The sequence below is a fragment of the Taurulus bubalis genome (assembly GCF_910589615.1).
Source record: "Taurulus bubalis genome assembly, chromosome: 10".
NCBI lineage: Eukaryota > Metazoa > Chordata > Actinopteri > Perciformes > Cottidae > Taurulus > Taurulus bubalis.
The window spans coordinates 14,344,926-14,364,215 of NC_136598.1; the positions used below are offsets into that span (position 1 = coordinate 14,344,926).

The 19,290-nt window shown below is 40.1% G+C and overlaps 2 protein-coding genes across 2 annotated transcripts; one reads left to right on the top strand and one right to left on the bottom strand.

Moving 5' to 3' along the window:
* Positions 1–370: 370 nt before the first annotated feature.
* tmprss4a (transmembrane serine protease 4a) lies at positions 371–13,643 on the top strand (the record flags this gene model as incomplete). The annotated part of the gene is made up of 13 exons (XM_079224535.1): positions 371–451; positions 8,639–8,693; positions 8,793–8,936; positions 9,067–9,219; positions 9,318–9,444; positions 9,563–9,682; positions 10,247–10,290; positions 10,647–10,809; positions 10,915–11,081; positions 11,403–11,498; positions 11,598–11,740; positions 11,941–12,093; positions 12,179–13,643. 13 exons carry the CDS (start codon positions 371–373, stop codon positions 12,188–12,190), a joined length of 1,458 nt encoding a protein of 485 aa, XP_079080661.1. The 3' UTR covers positions 12,191–13,643.
* Positions 13,644–13,881: 238 nt separating this feature from the next.
* Positions 13,882–19,002, bottom strand: mre11a (MRE11 homolog A, double strand break repair nuclease). The gene is made up of 19 exons (XM_079225329.1): positions 18,930–19,002; positions 18,683–18,815; positions 18,395–18,555; positions 18,217–18,304; positions 17,947–18,088; positions 17,710–17,824; positions 17,411–17,596; positions 17,127–17,298; positions 16,943–17,023; positions 16,731–16,860; positions 16,528–16,628; positions 16,242–16,412; positions 16,096–16,155; positions 15,841–16,012; positions 15,381–15,467; positions 15,186–15,229; positions 15,040–15,101; positions 14,757–14,862; positions 13,882–14,443 (listed from the first exon to the last, which is right to left on the bottom strand). The coding sequence occupies exons 1-19, from the start codon at positions 18,947–18,949 to the stop codon at positions 14,405–14,407; spliced, it is 2,070 nt and encodes a 689-aa protein (XP_079081455.1). The 5' UTR covers positions 18,950–19,002; the 3' UTR covers positions 13,882–14,404.
* Between the last annotated feature and the right edge of the window lie 288 nt (positions 19,003–19,290).

Sequence of the window (19,290 nt, forward strand, 5' to 3'; positions counted from 1 at the left end):
GATTTATTTTTTGCATTAAGCAAAAGTTAAGTTGGTAAATTGTGATCTGCCTAATTCTCAATAAAAATTTTAATTCATGTTTTCACTCTGAATATACGTTTTCGTAAAAGCCACATCAAAGCATGGGTAGGTAACATTGAACAAATCAGGAAGACTACGCTCGATTAAAATAATTATCCAGCTGAAAAATGAGCGTTGCCAACTCATCTTCAATAAAAGTAGATGGCAGCATTAGCCAAAAAAAGTCACTAAATCTTGCGAGAAATCTAACAGCACTCTCAACGTTTCCTTTCAGGCCTCCCTCTGAATTGTTCTTATCGATCGTATTGTTATTCACGTAAAGGTATTATCATGAACCTAAACAACAAAAATGTCTATTGATTGTACTCGCAGCTGTAAACTTAACAGCGTGTGGAAGACTCCGGTGACCCACAGTGAGTGCACGGGCAGAGTGAGCGCAGGTAGGCAGGCCATAAATGATGATCCAAATGATTGGACGAGTTTATTGCAGTCCTGCAACAGCCACAGATACCAGATGTTTAATTTAATTTTGTGAGAGCATTTGATTTATTGATTGCCCTTGGGATGTGCTTGCTGTGCTATGAAAGGGGTGAGCTGGAGAACAAGGGCCACAGCAGAGCAGAGGGAGCTGTAGGGACAGAAGAAACAGGGTTACAAGAATGGCTTGAAATGCAGACTGACTGAGTAGGAACTACAATCTGTCTCCAGTGAAGAAATCACGCACACAATCTCTCTCTCTCTCTCTCTCTCTCTCTCTCTCTCTCTCTCACACACACACACACACACACACACACACACACACACACACACACGCACGCATGCACGCACACACACAAACAGAAAAGAGAGAGCGAGACACTCAGGAAGATGTCCCAGGAGCCCTGACAAAGCCTGACATCTATAAAAACGTCAATAAACTAAACCAACCCAAATAAATAAAGTAGAAATATAGATCAAATATGCTAACTTTACAGTGTCCACACATACATTTTCACAAAAGTATCCTATACATGTGTGTCAGTATGTTCAGGAGGTGAGCGGTAAGTCGCAGAGAAAAGATATTTTCAGGAAACGTTTTGGCGATTTCTTGGTAATATGGCTGCACAATTCCCAGATACAATTTCATTTTACCATCACATCACAAGTGAAATGTAACTGATCCTCTTTCCGATGATCAAGGCAATAATAGATTATCAGGCTGCAGTGACCTATATTCACTGTGATATCATCCATCACTATGGCATGACTAATGCATTGCTGTGGCTACATGCAGCTTACTTAAGTTGCATAATGGATATATTTCATATTTCTCAGCAAACAACACAAGTACTTCCTCATACTGTAAGTCCAGTGTTTGATATTGTCAGCCCGGTAAAGTGGGTGTCAGCTGACACAATGACACTATTCAAATTGACACTATTTTGTGATCTCAAAGGACAGTGACACAAGACTTTGATCCCAGGATCTGTGTTGATCTTTTCTCATGTTGCAATTGTAATGCTTAAGATAACATATTGTTGTATGTTAAAGAATATATACAATTTTAGATGGCAAGTGTGTATTATCACAGACTTATTGGTGGAACTTTCATGTCTCTTTGTTTTTTCCACTCAATTCACGTTTGTTTTCCCTTCGCTTTTGTATGTCCTATATTCAGAGAATGTAATTTATATTTTCCATTTTCAATATCTTTAATTACTCTAAAAACCCATCCAGTTTTGAAAGGAAAGTGGTTCACCCAGATGAGAACACTTTGTTTAGAGTCCAGGGAACATGAAGTGGGAAAGTGTTAATTATTAACCAGTTATTTTTTTCTAGCTGCACTTCCCTTAACATTTGGCTTCATATTAAGTGACACAAAATGCACACCTGTGTTGACAAAAGACGGTTTGGGTGCCTTGTCTGGTGAGGAGATAGGGGTCTAATAGTTTTGAGGGTGTGTGTGTGTGTGTGTGTGTGTGTGTGTGTGTGTGTGTGTGTGTGTGTGTGTGTGTGTGTGTGTGTGTGTAAGAGAGAGAGAGAGAGAGAGACGGCTGTTTGCCGTGGAAGGAGGGTGGAAAGTTGGGATGAAGGAACTCAGAAGGGTGTTCCCTGTTGAAGCAATAAAGGTCGGTCGAGAAACTCCTCTGAGTAAAATGTGGTCAGATATCTAGAACACTTTTCTCCAGCGTCAGTGTGTTCAGTAATCTTCAAATGCTTTTCTGACAAGGAGTGACAGAGTGACAGCTACTTCACAGGTGAGGAAGAGTACAGTGGTGTGGGCATTGATGGTGTTTTTTTTTATTTGTATTACTTTTTCTTTTTTCTTAAACCTTAACTGTCATAGCCCCATTATAATGAATGTGTTTGTATTGCATTTCTCTCTGTTAGAGTAGTAGATGATTTGTATTGGTGCTTTACAAATTTTAAATTGATGTTGTTCGGCAGTACGACTTAGTACGACTTAAAAATATGTTTTGCTCATAAGAGACTGTATTTGTAATTTAATTGGACGACAGTGGTTTTCTATGTTCATGATACTTTTGCTTCGTTCAAAATGTTACTTAAATCAAATGCTTTAAAGTAATGTTCCAAAAGCTCCATGCTTAGGTTTCTGAGAAGTTTTGAATCTGCTGGCGCATTGTTTGCAAGTCAATGAGAAATAAAATGGTTCCAACATTTTCCAAAGATGCTGTCAGATAATAAGTAATAAAATGGAATGATTTTAACTTCCATTTTCTTAGTTGGCATATAATCATATTGTGAATACAACAATCACAGCAATAGTCCAAATAGATCTGTTAATATGTAATCCATCTGGACTATAAGCGGTTCAGGAGGGCAGCAGTCTATTTAGTTTCCCTTGAGCCGTACATGGCTGTCGTACTGTGAGAGCTGATGTGATATGAACAAAATGAAGCCGCTTGACTCAGTAGAACAATAAAAGCCCAGAGCCAAACAAAGGTGCACAATAGATTTATTAGATCCCTGAATTGCTCTCATCTTCTCCTTTATAACGTGTGCAAACATCTTGTCAGCCATTGTTCATTCATGTCAGACTGTCAGACAGGAAAACACTTTTATTGCACAACATTTATTTGATTTACTGTGTAAACTCTGTGGGAAATGTGTGCTATCCGAGTTAATGGGAAATGGGAGATTTAGATGATTTTATTGTGGCCCATCATTTTACAAATTGGAATATATGACACTATATTGACGTTATAGGTCCAGTCTGGCAAACGCACTAAAGGAGGTCATGCACCAGAGGTAATACCAGGGTGGAGCCTCTAAGTGCCATGGCAACTTTATGGCAACCTGAATGTTTAACCAAGGTTATTGACCGAAAGAAACCTTGTCTGGAGAACTTTCAGAGGCCGCTAGCTTCACACTGATCCCCTCTATCTGTATTTACCTCATGGATACATCCTTCTATCTATCTATTTCTGCATACATATACTCTGAGACAGTTAATGAGTCCATAGACCAAGTTTTATGAGGGAAGACAAGTTGTGTGTCAGCTGTAAAGTTCATTGCATTAATAGTTCAGGTCAAGCCACAAAATCAGCTTCTGTTTTATTTGTTTATTTTTTGCACAATTCAAACAATAAAATAAAAATAAAAAAACATAACAGAGATAAATGAATATCACAGTGCAGAAAGGGGGACCTATATAATATTTAACATTTTACAAAATTACAAACATAAAAAGAAATATGCATAAGACAAAAAAGAAAAAGAAAAAAATAAATGAAAGAAAAAGAATGTCATTATGTCGAGTCTGTGTGTGCATGTGTGAGTGAAAGTAAGCATGGCTTGCGTTTGTTCAGGGATGTTGGATTATACCCCTGTGGCATTTCCTAAGCAATGGTAATGCTACAAGTCCCCATGAGTGAAACAACTATACATGTAGATAAAACAGCTAAAACAAGACATGAAACTAATACATTAAAAACAAATCTTACAAAACAGCAATGAGACTTTCTTTTAGGCAATTTTTGAAACATTTTATGGAGGTACATTTCTTTGTTAGGTGGGAAAATAGTGTCTCCTTCTGTTCAGACAACCTCCATTTTTTTTCTCACACTCATTCAATTGCTTTCACCCTCAGTGGTCTATGCTCACTGTCCCATAACATTCACATTCATACAAACATGTGCTGCTTTAGTCATTCTATACGTTTTTTTATAATCATGTTTCTGACATGTTTAATTCCGTTTTCTGTTAACTTCTAACTCTGCATAGAAAGACATATTCAATTTGTATTTTCTCTCGCATGTCACGGAGTGTGTTTGTCATATTCCTGTTCTGTTCATGATGTGGCATGAGTCACAACGTGATGTCAGGAACTCCTGACAGATACCAACTGACTATTAGACTGTCAAAACAATCCAGACGAAACACACCTCCGCCTCGATGGCATGTCACCACACACACACACACACACACACACACACACACACACACACACACACACACACTAAACCATTTGAAAGTTTGAAGTGGGAGGAGAGAGAGAGAGAGAGAGAGAGAGAGAGAGAGAGGGTTCAAGTTTCAGGTTACCTGTAATACTTTTGTTTTGTTTTGTCAGCAGGGCTGGGTCATTCCGAAACCGCTTTCTGAATCTGCGCAGTGTCGAAAAACAAGGCTCCAAATCAGCGCACTTTAATACTTCCTCGGGGTCTCAAAGAGGGGCAAGTCAAGCCGGATTTGGTTTCACTGCTGTAGAAAGAAGAGAGTGAGGGAGGGAAGGAATACGGAATAAAACCAGGTTTTGTAGTTGAAGCCAGTGGAGCGAGAGCTTGGATAGGGTGAGAGGAAGAGGAAGGACATCCAGGTGAGAGTGAGTTACTGAGGAGTCCCACTTCCAGGGAGTGAGGGCAGCGTTGACTCGCTGCTCCGTGTCAGAGTGTGTCTAGGCCTTACCACAAAGGACAACTAACTACATCATGTGGGTGAGTACAACTGGAAGGAGAATCAACGGATTTGTTGTGAAGATGACAGGGCAGGTCTCTGTTTTGCACTGGATTTGCACGTCACCACTACAACATATCCTGCTCACCAGTTTCTCATACTATGGTACAAGGAGTCACATTTAAAGTACTCTGTTTGCGTACTTTTGCTACACTAGTGTGTGCAGTGTATAGGCTCATAAGAAGCAGGAATGTTTTGCATGTTTGAGATACTATCTGCAACTGAATTGGTGCACACACAGTTGGCTGTTGTTCATATGTTAAGCATATGTAGCCTTGTGCTATATATGGTATGGTGTCACAGGTGTGTGATCAGTTGCAGCTTCTGGCAGGTAGGAACATGTTGGTTCATATTGATACAGCTGATTCTCATTACATTATTTGTGCAGTTGTGAGTTTATTTTACCTGTGGATCAAACTAGACAGCAACTTTTAGTTTTTCAGAATGTATGTGTGCACCACCTACCTCATTGTGTGAATGAGCAGATTTGTACGGATCTGCTTGTGTGTTGGTGAGTAAAGCTTGCTCAACACTAAATAAGGTGTTCACTTCTGGTACATGTGTGCTTGCCTGTGCCTCTAAATAACATGTACAATGCTGTGGAAGGGAACATCCACATGAGGACATTAGTTTGAAGTCAAAAAGGCATCTAAATGTGCAGACTGCACTGGTCTAGATCTCTGCCTCTTGATTAAAGCGCGTCCAACATGGCACGCGTAGCTTCTCAAAAGCTCTTTTGTGAACGTTTTAGTTTAGAGGAACATAATCCTACGAAGCTGAGAAGCAGCAATGGGGAACACCTTGTTTGAACAAAAGGTTTACAATGTCAAAACTTGTATCTGTTCAGTCTGACCCAGTTATGCATGTTTGATGGAGCAGGATCTGTTCTGACCCAGGGTTAATGGTTGGAGTCCACCTTGTGAGTCAGTCTGACTCAAAGAAACAAAATCAGGTTCGGCACATTAGCTGTTGCTGTCGCAATAAGACGTGAGATATAACAATGCTTAGCTATTTGATTGTTTTTAATTACTGCTCCGGCTCATTAATTAAACTGTTTCTGTTGTCGTGGCACAAATTATGACTTTAATTAATTAAGGCACTTACATGTCATGGTTCGACAAAACAGGCAGAATGACTTTCTTTAGCTATCTTTCTGGTTTCCCAGGTAGGTGGACCTCCCACTTTTTAGTGCTGTGTCATTCATCTTGCCTTTAATCCTCTCTCGCTTATTCAGTTCATACTGTATAACATCAGGGAATGATGACCTGGTTTCTCCTATCTTTGGTTTTTATTGATTTCTGGTATCGGTGATGATTATTTTGAGGGTGTTTATTAACTCTGATTTTTTTTTTTTTTAAGCTCCATACTGTACTGTGTGACATCAATGTGAGGCCTAAACTCTGCACCTGACTTACACAAAGAGTTTTTAATCTTTTGGGGACAATACGAAGAGAGGGTATCTCAGGATAACTTTACACCCTGTTACATAAAGTGAAATGTATATGGCTATAAACTAAATATATGAAATCAAATAGCATTTTTACTATAATTGAGTACAACTCTTGTTATACATACCAAAGTACTGCAAGGGTTAATGCACACAAGCCGAACATTCCTTGTTTCAATGTAAAATTTGAGAGAGATTGGACATGACAACATGTACAGTGAAGAACAAAGTGTCTGGGTCTTTGACGTATGCAGCTTTTATGCTTTCAGTTGGACTTGACCTGTTCAAATGTCTTTTTATAGTAAAGCAAACCAGTCTTAGCCCGCATAGCTGATTCATAGCCAGATAAAGGCTATGAATCAGCTGAATAGTCTCTCTTCTGAAAAAAAAACCCTTGACCTCTCTACGTATAGAGTCTATATACTATAGATATATACTAACTATATGCATGTTCCTTACATTTGGCTGACGAGAACAGACTGTGGACATGAAACAGATATGAGATTTCAAAAACTCTTGCATCGGAGTTGATTATTATGAACTTCCTTTAAATGAGGTAAGCCAAACTACAGTAGAATGGACCTGGTAGTTAGCAAATGAGGGAATTTACCTAATACTTTCAAACAGAAGTGAAAACTATAGAACATTGTGGCACTCTGAGATTCTTTTGAAAGAAAAGTGCGTTAAAAATGAAATTTATTATTATTATTAGCAGTATAACAGCTTTCCCCGTGAGCTGTTCTGTTTAGCTGTGGTTCTAGCAATTCCTCATTTAGTCTGAATATCAAAGAGTCCGAACTAAATGCCAAACAACGTATCGACTAACATATACTGTATACAGTAAATGTGTGTGGTTCAAACAGTGAATGAAAAGTTGGGCAGACAAGACAAAGGAAGAACAGCAGGTAGACGACAAGTGCTCCTCAAACCATCAGTTAGTTATATACCATCTGCTGAAATCCAGTCAGCAGCCATAGTGATGTTTATCTATACCATTACAGGATGAATCCTTTTCATCTTTGATGAATAACAGGCACTATACCTACTACAGAGTGTAACACACAAAAAGTGGAAAAGCCACCACAGATGACCTCAAAGCCGTCATTTTAGTGGCTCTTTACAAAAGGCTTTTGGAAAATGAGTTTTTTCCCCTTCCAGTTGTAAAAGATCTCTCCGAGCTTTTTTAATTCTGATTTCTGCTTTAAAAATAATGAAAGTGGTGTTCATTTGTCAAGATTATCTCACGACAACTTGTATGTATCGTAAACGTTTGTTTGCCACAGAGTTTATTTTCTGCAATAATACCAAATCTATTGGAAAACTCCCTTGCAATTCTAACTGGTTGGCCAACCAAAATGCATCATCCCTGCAGCAGTTTCAGCTCATTAATTAGCGGCTTGGCTTAGCTGCTAAAAAGCTAACACGACCTGTTCAGCACCAGACAGACACAGTTAGCCACGTACTGGTGAACATAATAAAGCGCCATATATTTCCTTTGTGGTTGAACATTTGCCATTTATAATTGTTCCTACACACATACAATGTACTGTGTATGCAAAAATGCAACTGCAGCTGCTATCTTCCTGGAGTATATCTGAGTAGCATGGAGCTTGAACCTGTCTCCTGTGGTTGAAGGGCGACCACCCTCTGGCTATACCGCCTTGCAACATTACAATGTGTGGCTCCACAATATAAGCTGCGTTGAATGGAAGACACACACGGCCCCAATAGATCCTGCCACACTACACCCCACAGTATTGTACATTCAGAGTCTATTCTTTCCCTGGTGGGGTCGAGGAGTCTCTCTGATGACAGATTATGGGAACTCCCTGAAGCCTGTGGAGCGATGAACTGCGTGGCACACGATGTCCCATGTTTGAATGATTGGTCATCCTTTTGCGGCTCCTCCCTTGGATATGCATTGTATTATATACTTGTTTTACGCATGGCTAACGTTTGTGTTTTGTAGTACTTTGGACAGATAGGTGCAACTTATTCTCACATATATTTCGATCACCTGGAATTAAACACAAAAGGTCCATCCAAACCGATCGAGAGCTTGGATAATTACATCGAAACTCTGACACAAAATTAAACAATCACAATTACCTCCACCTAGAAATACATACTTTATATTTTCTCTCAAACCAAGCAATGCACAATGTGTTGACACCTGTGCTAACCTTGTCTGATGTATCCTTGATATTCTTTCCACAGACGAGCGCCCAGGTGCCTGAGGAAAGCACTAGACCATTGAATCCAAGGCAGGCAGGTAAGCTGTTGTTTGGGGTTGGTTTCATGTAAATGTATGTTGCTTAATGAATATGTTAAATAGATGGAAACTATAGTATAATACTTTTTTTCTTCTCAGTGGCTCCACAGCCAGGCCGCCACAGAAAGCCCATGACAGCGCCAAAGACTCAGAAAGACAAGGCGTCTAAGAGGAAGAAAGTGTTGGTGACTGTTGTGACAGTTGTGGTCTTACTGGGCATACTGGTCACTGCAGCATACTTCAGTGAGTCACAATTATTGGAAGTACTGTAGCTTCCTCCTCAAAGGACACATTTATTTAAAATGATCCACGCAAAATGCCCAACCTTTTGTTCTGCCCTTCCCTTCCAATGTGCCTCTCTGTCTCCATCCAGTTAAGCAGCTGATTGACAGCAAATATTTCTTCTGCAAAAGTTCAGTGAAGTTCATTCCAATAGACAAAGCCTGTGACGGGACAGATGACTGTAGTGGAGGAGAGGATGAGATTACATGCGTGGCAAGATTTACGGTCAACACTACCTTTCCAGGTATAACAACACACCTGACTGTCGCTTTGTCATCACGGACGCAAAAACAAAGCTATTCAAACTCATTATCTTCCTTTTTGTGCCATTTCTCCCTCCAGTGCGTCTCATGACAGCGCGGCAGGTCCTGCAGGTGTACAATCATGGACAAGGTTGGCGAAGTGTGTGTAGCGACAACTGGACCGAGAGGAACACAGACACAGCATGCAAACAACTAGGCTACACATCGTGAGCTTACACGTGCATATGAGATTGCTTCCATTGCAAAATTTGTCTTGCAAATTTGATTTAATGTGTTATTTGACCTGACGTCAAGTCTTACATCGCCTCCCTTCTGTCTGAACAGTAAACCAAGTAGCACCAGGGTCTCAGTAAACACCTTGATGTCTTCCCTGAAAAATGGACGGTTCACAGCTATCAAGCCTGGTACTACGAACACGCCCATCCATCAGGCCACCATAGACCAGTGAGTAATGGGTCAGCAAATAGGAAAATCCCTGTTCACATCAGACCTGAAGTCATCTAACATATCAGTGTTGTTTAGGACTCTCTGTGTGCTGTTGCTGTTCACATTACTTTTATGTCAAGAGAGACAAAGATGCAGCTTTTGACACAGAGCTGATTCCCATCTGAACTCAAAAGAATCCATTGTCTTGAAAATGAAAGCACATTGTACACATCCCACACTTCCTGTGTTTGAAAAATTCTTACTTTTATTCTCTTTCAGCTTTTTACTCCTGCTCTCCCCCCTCATGTCTCTTCTTGCTGGTATCTGCTCTCACAGTTTCTGTTCCTAAAAGACAATAAGTCCCACAGTTTTTGTTCCCTCTCTGTCTTCTCCCCTATGTCCGTGAACAAAAAGACAGGGTAGTTTACTCAAACAAAGCAGAAGAGAAACATAGACAAAGTTCAGCATGGGTGACGTTTGGTCAACATTTGACTGTGTGTTTTGTCTATCTGACTAATTGTTGGGTTTGTGGTACATGTGCAACTCTAAATATTTGTATCAATTCATTTTATTTCCCAACAGCACTGTGTGTAAATCTGGATCTGTGGTATCTTTGTCATGTTCAGGTGAGTTTAAAAAAAAAAAAAAAAAAAAAAAAAAAATCCCATTGTTTACAGTTTAAAGTAGGACTCATGGGTGGAAGGTGGAGAGTGACATGGTTGTGGGACCAGTTTTACACGAACTGGCCCATACACGTTGAGCAGCAAAACTATTTCTTAGCAACATGAGAAGTTTCCTTCTTTTTTTTACAACAAATAAAATTAAAAGTTCTGGACAGGAAAAATAAACGTGTCCTACCTGACCTTTACTGTCAGAATAGAAGAGTCTACTCTAGATGAATAAAACAAAAATGCAATACAAGTTTGATTTAAATGGACTACAGTAAATACAATGATCTTAACAAGATAACTTTGTTCATCAGACTGTGGATACGTGGGCCCTAGGGAACGTATTGTCGGGGGTACAGATGCTGTCATTGAGGACTGGCCCTGGCAGGTTAGCCTGCAACAGGGGGGCCATCACACATGTGGAGGCTCACTGGTGTCGACGCGTTGGGTCGTCACTGCCGCCCATTGCTTTACTGGGTCAGTGTAGATTCCATAAACACTATTTCCAATGAACAGCTTTTGTCGGTGAACATCATACACTCATTCTCACACCTCCTCGCTCTCTTCTTCTGGGCCTTGCAGTAGTAAAAAGGAGCTGACTCGCTGGAGAGTGGTGTCAGGCCGGACATCCATGGGCACACTTGGAGGTTCCTATGTGGACAGGATCATATTGAATGGAGACTATGACCCAGTACGAAATGACTACGACATTGCACTGATGAGACTCAGCAGCCCAATCAGCGTGGGAGGTTAGTTTTATTTATTACTCCATTTTAAAAACCTGGATTGCTATATGTATTAGTATATTGTTGAACTGACCCTGTGGAGTCTGTAGTTGAAATTTAAACCCAAACAGTTCAGATAAGTGAGGAATGCATGTGCTTTACTCAATTGCCCTCTTGTGGTGTCTATGTCAAACAGCACGCTCTTCACTATGGATCAAATTCAGCCAATGTGATCACCACTCTAACTTTAACTGTATCACCAATTGGACAGAGCTTTGACAAAGGTTACATAATAAAATAATAAGACGGTATTTTCATAACAAATGCCCTGTTCCTGTCCTTCAGAGAGCCGCAGGCCAGTTTGTCTACCTCCTAAAGCCTTCGGCCTTATTGCCTCCGCCTCCATGGCTGTGACCGGCTGGGGATACCTGGAGGAAGATGGTGAGAAACCACACTACCCCTCATCTTCATCAACTGTCACCCTGTGAACAAGAATATAAGTTATCTCTATAACTGAATGTTGCATCCTTGTCCCTTCAGGTAAGGTCTCTCCTTCACTTCAGGAGGCCTTTATCCCTTTGATAGACCATGCTAAGTGTTCCAGCCCCACAGTGTATGGTAGTGCCATAACCCAAAGGATGATCTGTGCTGGTTTAATGAAGGGGGGAGTGGACGCCTGCCAGGTAAGAGTCCACTGATGCAAATTACAATCAATATTGATTTAGACTAAAAATGAAAAACAAGAATATTATCAGTTTTACCTCTCTAGGCCTACAGTTCAATATTAGTTGTAGTTTGGAGAATGGTCAAACAAATGATGTTCTCTTCTGGTAAATGATACTCGGATGTGATAAAAATGTCATTGTGCTGTTATGACTCCCAGGGGGACAGTGGGGGTCCTTTGGTGTACTTCACCTCCTCTCGATGGCATCTGGTTGGAGTGGTGAGCTGGGGTGTTGGCTGTGCTCGGGAGAGAAGGCCAGGTGTTTACTGCAACGTTGAAGAGATGTTAAACTGGATTCATACAGTCATTGAGGTACAGCATACAAAATTATACATGTTTGTGATACTGCAATACATTCAAAACCCCGCCCTGATTATTTTTAACTTCATCCCTCCAGAAAACCCCCTGAGGTCCTCCATCGTGAAGAGCAGCCTCCTCAAGACTCCAGTCTAGTCGACCTTGGACGGCCTGTGAAACGAAAAGAACGTTTTTAACTCAATGTGGCTGACAGAAGATGGGAGACAGAAGTAGAGAAAGGGGAAGTTTAGGATCGATCTCAGCGGCAGGGTAACTGTTAAACATAGCCATATGCAAGAACACACACACACACACGCGCACCCACACACAAACATTTCAGACAAAGCTTATTTCAGGTGTTGTTTGGGCCCTTTCAGGTTCTTCTTTCAGGGGACTCAATTTATGTTTGTTTATGTGTCACTTTTACAATGTTGTAATCTGACAGATTCAATGATTAATTCAATTTAAGAAATAGTAATTGGTATTAAAGTGAGGGCTTGGTAATAAGAGCACTACCTGTTTAGGCTGGGAAGATATTGGACCTTAGCAGCCTGGCAGACCTTAACCCTAATGTACTTTATTACATGGTATGATTACAGGTGTGCAATGTGTTATGAGCGTTCATACCGTAAACTGCTGTGAGGAAAGGTGACAGACCGGGTAAACCTGTGCTATGCTAATGTCAGCTGAAGTCTGAAGCTTCAGGTTAATATTACCAATATAAGTAAGTCTAGGAGTTTACGGCCTTCATGGTGCTGATTCTGTTGATCTGATGTGCATCTTGATTACAAAGAAAATGCACCTTTTTTATTTTTTTAACAAATGTGCTCGCTTCCTACAACAAAAGCTATTTTAATAAGCACTTTAAGTGGACAGTGAGAATTACTTGACCTTACCGTATGTACAGATGGCTCAAGTTGCTAGTCAAATAAAGCACTGAAAACTAAAATTCAATACACTGTTATGTTTTCATAGTGCCTCCACAATGAGTTTCAAAGTACAAGTGCCTTTATTCAGAAAACTCACATCACAGACAGAATATTCAGAGTGGTGGTCACAGAGTTTTTCCCTTTTTTTTTAAAGCTAACATGTAAATAAATAAATATAATTTGCTCAAGTTTGAGGAACAGTAATTAAAAGTATGTTAATTTGTAAAACGTGTGCACTCAGCCAACACCCTGTCATTATTTCATCCATTTTAATCATTCCATTTGTAGCAAAGAAAGAATACATCTACCTGTATTTCTGGGTTATATTTCATTCTCTAGTCTATGGAGATCTACACACAATTAGGGTACCTGCATTCAAAAACAGTTTACACGTTTAATTCAAATATATTTAAATATATATATATTAATATAAATGTGTGTGTATATATAACTATTTTAAATATATATATAAACATATATATATATATTTCTATTTTAATATTACATACAGGAATAGCCTTTCTTTCTAGATTTGGTGTGTGGCTGATAACATTTGAGTATATATATATGGTCCATTTTGTTTATTTTATATACTTGTAAATAAGTTGTAAATATAATAAAGACATTCTTGTGTAAGTTGGCCATTGTTTATTCACAACTGTAAATGTATGTGTTGGAAACTAGATCTCCTTTCCGTTCAGTGCTACTCTCCTCCCAAGCCCACATCCTCTGACCCAAACTGAACAAAAAGCAACAACAGGGAACAGAATTTATGTAAATAGTTATATGCACACAATATATGATCCAAATGACAATTGTCATCTCAAATTTCAGGAACATTTCTTAAAACGAGGTATTGCGTAAAAAGGTTGGATTCTTCTACCGTCACCTAATGTCTTGGCAAAACCAGTTTTTAGCAGCAAGACAGTGGAAAAAAGAATATGGGACTCCAGTGCTATTGGTGCTTGGACCCCCAAAAAATGCGTGCCACAAGACACAGACCATAGATCAAAAATAACGAGACCGTTGATTATGTATGAAAAAACATTTATAATTTCCTGAATATCAGAGAGCGATAAAGGCCAATGACAAAACACAACTTTAAACAGTGTTGATGTACAGTAGCAGATGGGCTGCACCAGTGGAAAGCTTAGGTGGTGAATAATAAACGTAGTAGTTCTTGTCTGAAAGCCATCTCCACACTACAGCCTTTATTCTTCACCAAAATAGATTGATTGGATAGTTTTACCCCAAGCAGTAGCTAATCAACATTATTTATTGTCAACAATAGGAGGTTAATTGAAAATGCACTTTAAAGTCCTCCAGAACACGCTGCAACAGCTCACATGCTAATTAGCATTTACAGATTTTAAAGTTACATAATAGATGCTCTTGTGTTATTTTCGTGAACGATGGCTGGGGCCTTTGAATGGGTCCTGGTCAAGAAAAAAAGAAAAGGAGATGAAAAAAAGATTACAACATTTGCCATGTTAAGATAATCAAGTATATAGTTAAATACATTTTTGGCAAGCAAATATAAAATGGATTACGGGAGATTAAGTGTAGATGTATACATTTATATTAGGATTTTAATAATACATGTTAGGATTTAAGATTGGTTTTCATTTCCAGAAAGGTATGTGGTTAAATAGTAATCCCACTTTACAGGACAATACATTTTTCACCATTGGAAAACCAAATCACAGACTTCCCCCCCTAGCACTCCAGATACATGCTACATCTTTTTACCTCATCATCATCATCATCACTGTCATCAAATGCAACTCCTTTAGATGCCTGGCTCTGGCTCTGAGAGCTGTACTTGTTGAAGGACAATGACGACGATGCTGCTGACCTGTAGTAAGCAAGAGAAGGAACCAGGGTAAAAGAAATGATCAAAAGAAGCATCACAGATATAGAATATAAAGTAAGTTACAGAGAGGATGAATATAGTATGGACAGCTGTGTGACTGCAGGTTTTTCTTTTCATAATGTACTGGACTACCACATTGTAGACCGAACAAAGACAGACCTTGAAGGGGGTCTGGTAACTTTCATTACAGGCATATCTTCATCGGAGTCATCAATGGTCACCTGGAGACGGATAGAGATGAAAAGCAAGCTTAAAGGAAGGTATAGTTTACATACTGTATTTGTGCAAGTCATCATTTGACTTACTTCATCTGCAATCCGAGATGATCTTTGGGATGAAGCTTGAAATGCTGAAGAATGAGGTATAAAGAAGAGGGAAAACTTGAAGTCATGGAAGAAATTTGAAGTGATGCTGCAGTCTGGCATATAAGTGTTGTATACAGAACGTTAACTGTGTGTCTATATATCATCACACTCACACGCATAATGTCACTCTCCTACCTTGCATAATGCTCCTGCTTTGTGTTGACGCTGAGGATTTATGGGAACGGCCCCGACCAGCTGGCTTTGGTTCAGAGGCAGTTGCACCTGGGTGGATAGATGAACAACTCAGAACAAGGATTCATGATGAGGCTGTCCATCATAGATGTACATTCTGAAATCTCTTTTCCTTTCTAATTAACTAGTGAATACACATAACATTAACTTTGGTAAGAGTGCATATTTCTGCATCAATCTTTCTCACAAGGCTGGTAGGCTGTGTATATGGTGTGAACTACCACTTGTGGTATTTACTGCTTTAATGCTTTTATGCACAAAACGTATTACGTTGTGCATTTGCTGATTCATTTTCTTGCACCAAGCCTATTCTAAACTAAACCTGTGGATCAACTATTTACCACTATCTTACTCTTGCTGCACCTCATAGTTCATCTTCGTGACAAATAATATGATAACTCACCTCTCCCCCGCCCCCGGCCTCCCCGCCCCCGGCCTCCTCGTCCTCTGCCTCGCGCGGGGGGAGAAAATGGAGCCGGGCCTTCGTCAGAGTCCAACTCAAGCTCATTGGATACATCAAAGTCTACAGGCTCATTGCCACGCTCCAAACGGTGAGCTTTGGCTCTGTTGAAAGCCTGAGAAATGGCGATAGAAAGCACACGAAGTGTAACACAACAGACCACACAACTTGTCTGGCGTCTGTGCAATCCTTACTTACCTCTTTGATTTCATTCTCTTCCTCAGTTGTGTTTTTTTTGGAGTCTCTGAATCGCTGAATCTGAAAATGTAAAAACCAGCATTATTTTAATGACGTGAGACATTAACATCCTTTGCCCTACTTACCATGCAAGCCCCAGTTCTTACCTCAGTGTCTATATCCTGCTCCGTGGTTACTGCTCTGCCTTGGAGGTGGCGCTGGGTCTTCTCTAACTGGTAATTGATCAGCTCCTCAATTGCATCTTTCTCATCTTTTTCTACAAACTCCTGAATTGCCTTCCCCATGCCCTGCTCCGTCAGAAGGGACAGCTGCACTGTCTATGAAGATATTGACACACTTTTTAAGAAGAAAAAAAAGAATATTCAATAGAAACAGTAGATAAGTGTTATGACACCCTGTAAGTGTGTGACGGTAAATCTGTGTGTGCAGTACCTGTTCAGTTGCCTCAAAGTACTCTTTAACCATGTCCTCCACTCTCAGCCCCTCAACTGCTGTGGTTTTTATCAGTTTGCTGTAGTCCACATTGACCTCATCTAAAAAGCACAAAGATTGAAACATGTCAAATAGATAATGCTGTAAATTAATCAATGGGGTAAACTGTAGATCCGTAGCTGTGTATTTAGCTTGAGTCAGACCTTTGATGCCCTCCTTCTGCTCACGGCGTCTGAGAAAGTGAATGATGTCTTTTGGGTTGGCTACTTGGTCCACAAACTTCTGACTGAAGCGAGAAGTGTTGAACGTATCAAAGCCTCCAGTGTAGTCAACCTAGGAAGGCAATGAAGATGATGACTTTGACTGAAAAGCAATGGGAAGGTGATTGCACACACTGAAAGTGTCTCCATCTTACCCTCAGGCGAATAAGAGGTTTCTCTGGGGTGAGCGGACATCCAAGTCTTTCTCTTTCAGCTTCTTGTAACATCTCTGTGACCTACAGAATGACAGAAAGATTAAGACACATATATTAGGGGACAGATGAGGGCAAGAATGGTAAGATGAGCAATGGATGTTTGTTAGTGGCTTTTAAGTGTTACCTTTGCATAGCACAAGTCCTCCACCTTCTTTGTGACCTGGGGTGTATCAGCTGTGAAGCGGTCTTGGTAGTCATCCAGCACCACATCTTGGATGAAGAACTGACGCACTGTCTTTAGAGGGATCTTTTGCAGGTTCATTTTACGACCTTTCACCCTCAGCAGCCCTATGTGCCTATATCCACACAAACAGTGTTTGGTCTACTTTATCTCTTTAAGACACCATCAGAATATAGAGTGGACTATCCATTGTGGGTGTGTCTGAGTATGTGTGTATTTGTTTGTACTTCTTGGTGGCCTCTCCAGGGGACAGGGAGGTGGCTACAGAGCTGCCAGGCTGTGTCACATAGAAGAGCTGCTGTTCATTTCTGGATGGTGCAATCAAACACTCATGCTCATGACCCCAAACCACCAAGTCGATAAATTCATCCAGGAACTGCTCAGGGATGTAGTTAGTGGGTCCGTGTTTACTCCTAGAGAAGACACATAGACAGAAAAGACAACAATTCAAAACAAATCCCAAAGTGTAGCGTGATATTGGGAAAATATAGTGGTTTAAATCCCTAAACCACAAACATGCACAGACCTGTTCTGGTGGATGGTGAAGAGGTTAAACCATTCATCTTGGTCTTCTTTGGGGCGAAGCATTGTGACCTGATTGTTGACAAACATCCTGTACAAGCGCTCATCTGGGATGGAGCCTACACACACATGCATACTTAATTTAGACCAAAACATTAATAATGTTTCTAATCTTGGCAGAACAGAGACAAAACATATTCTAGGAATAAGTAAGTACATCGTGATACAAATAAACTCTTACCAAGACCAAATAAGGCTATCTTGGTGTTGCCTTTCTGCATTAGGATGGGACTAATTTCTATCCTCTCCACTGACTGGGAGTGGCCAAAGTGATTGACAAGACCAGAGGCACTTAGCAGATCCAATGCACACAAACCTTCAGCCTTGAGGGGGAAAAAGTAACCTTGTCATTAAAACAAACAAATACATACAAAAACAACTTAACAGACACACACACATATACATACTTGTGTTGAGTCCAATTATGTATTTTATGGTGAACTCAACTCACCCCAGTTGGGTCATCATGGTTACCATGAATGCTAAATGCAGGGATAGAGATGTTCAGGTTTTCATCCTGATAGTTAACCCAGGGGAACCTACAACACATCAACAAACATTAAACAACATTAATGTAACAGGACTACCAGGTTTTGATAAATTGACCACACAAACACAGCAGAACTGACTGAGTGGTGTTGAAGTTGACAGCCTGGTCACTGAGGATGTTGAATTTTATGGGCGTGTCTCCCATGCAGTATTGTCTCAGCATAGTGATGCAGCTGTGGAGGCATCGGCGGGACGGCTTGTTGTCGTGAAACAAATCACCACCCAGCAAGATGAAATCTACCTGCAAGCAAACAAGCAAATAGAAAGCAGTGGGCGTTTGGAGTAGGTAGACTTTATTATGTCCGCTCAAGCAGACAGAGATCAACATGTCGAGTCATCCACATCCACTTTCATCAACTTGTATGTACCTGATTTGTCTTGGCACATTTCAGGATTTCATCAAGTGTGTTAAAAGAGTCATTTCCACGGATAGCGTCCTTTTCGAGGTAACCAAGGTGAATATCTGTAGCGATCAGGATCTTGAAGGTATCCTCATCATCCCTAGAAAAATAAACAGCAAAACAACACAACTCATTAGATTTAACTGTAAATGATCTAGATGTCTACTATGCATTTGCTTTGAGAAAAGCTTTGCAGGTATTTAAAAAGACTCACATGGTTTCCCCCGAGGACATGATGTGGGAAAATTAGATCTCACTCCTGACAGTTGGTCAGCAACAGGCTTCCCCTGCAGAAAATACATTTAGCACAAAATATCTTGCTTAAAAATGATATTCTGGCATACATTTACAATGATGAGACTAAGCAACACATTTGTACAACTATTATGTTTGGATGTAAGGAGCGAATATAAATACCACATTTCAAAGTTAGGTTACAATGATAAAGATAATATCCATTCATCAACAGACCGTGAGCTATTCGTGGGAACTATTGCAGAATACATATTTCTGTCAAAGTTTCTGAAAGAAAGCCATGTTTACAATATCTTGGTCACCGAACAATACACTCCTCA

Excerpts from the sequence above, each read along its gene's own strand:
- mre11a (XM_079225329.1), bottom strand. The coding sequence starts at position 18,949 with ATGTCCTCGGGGGAAACCAT. Across the intron at positions 16,413-16,527 it reads ACTTTGAGGCAACTGAACAG|ACAGTGCAGCTGTCCCTTCT; the intron begins GTACTGCACACA and ends ATATCTTCATAG. Across the intron at positions 16,013-16,095 it reads AAGAGAATGAAATCAAAGAG|GCTTTCAACAGAGCCAAAGC; the intron begins GTAAGTAAGGAT and ends GCCATTTCTCAG.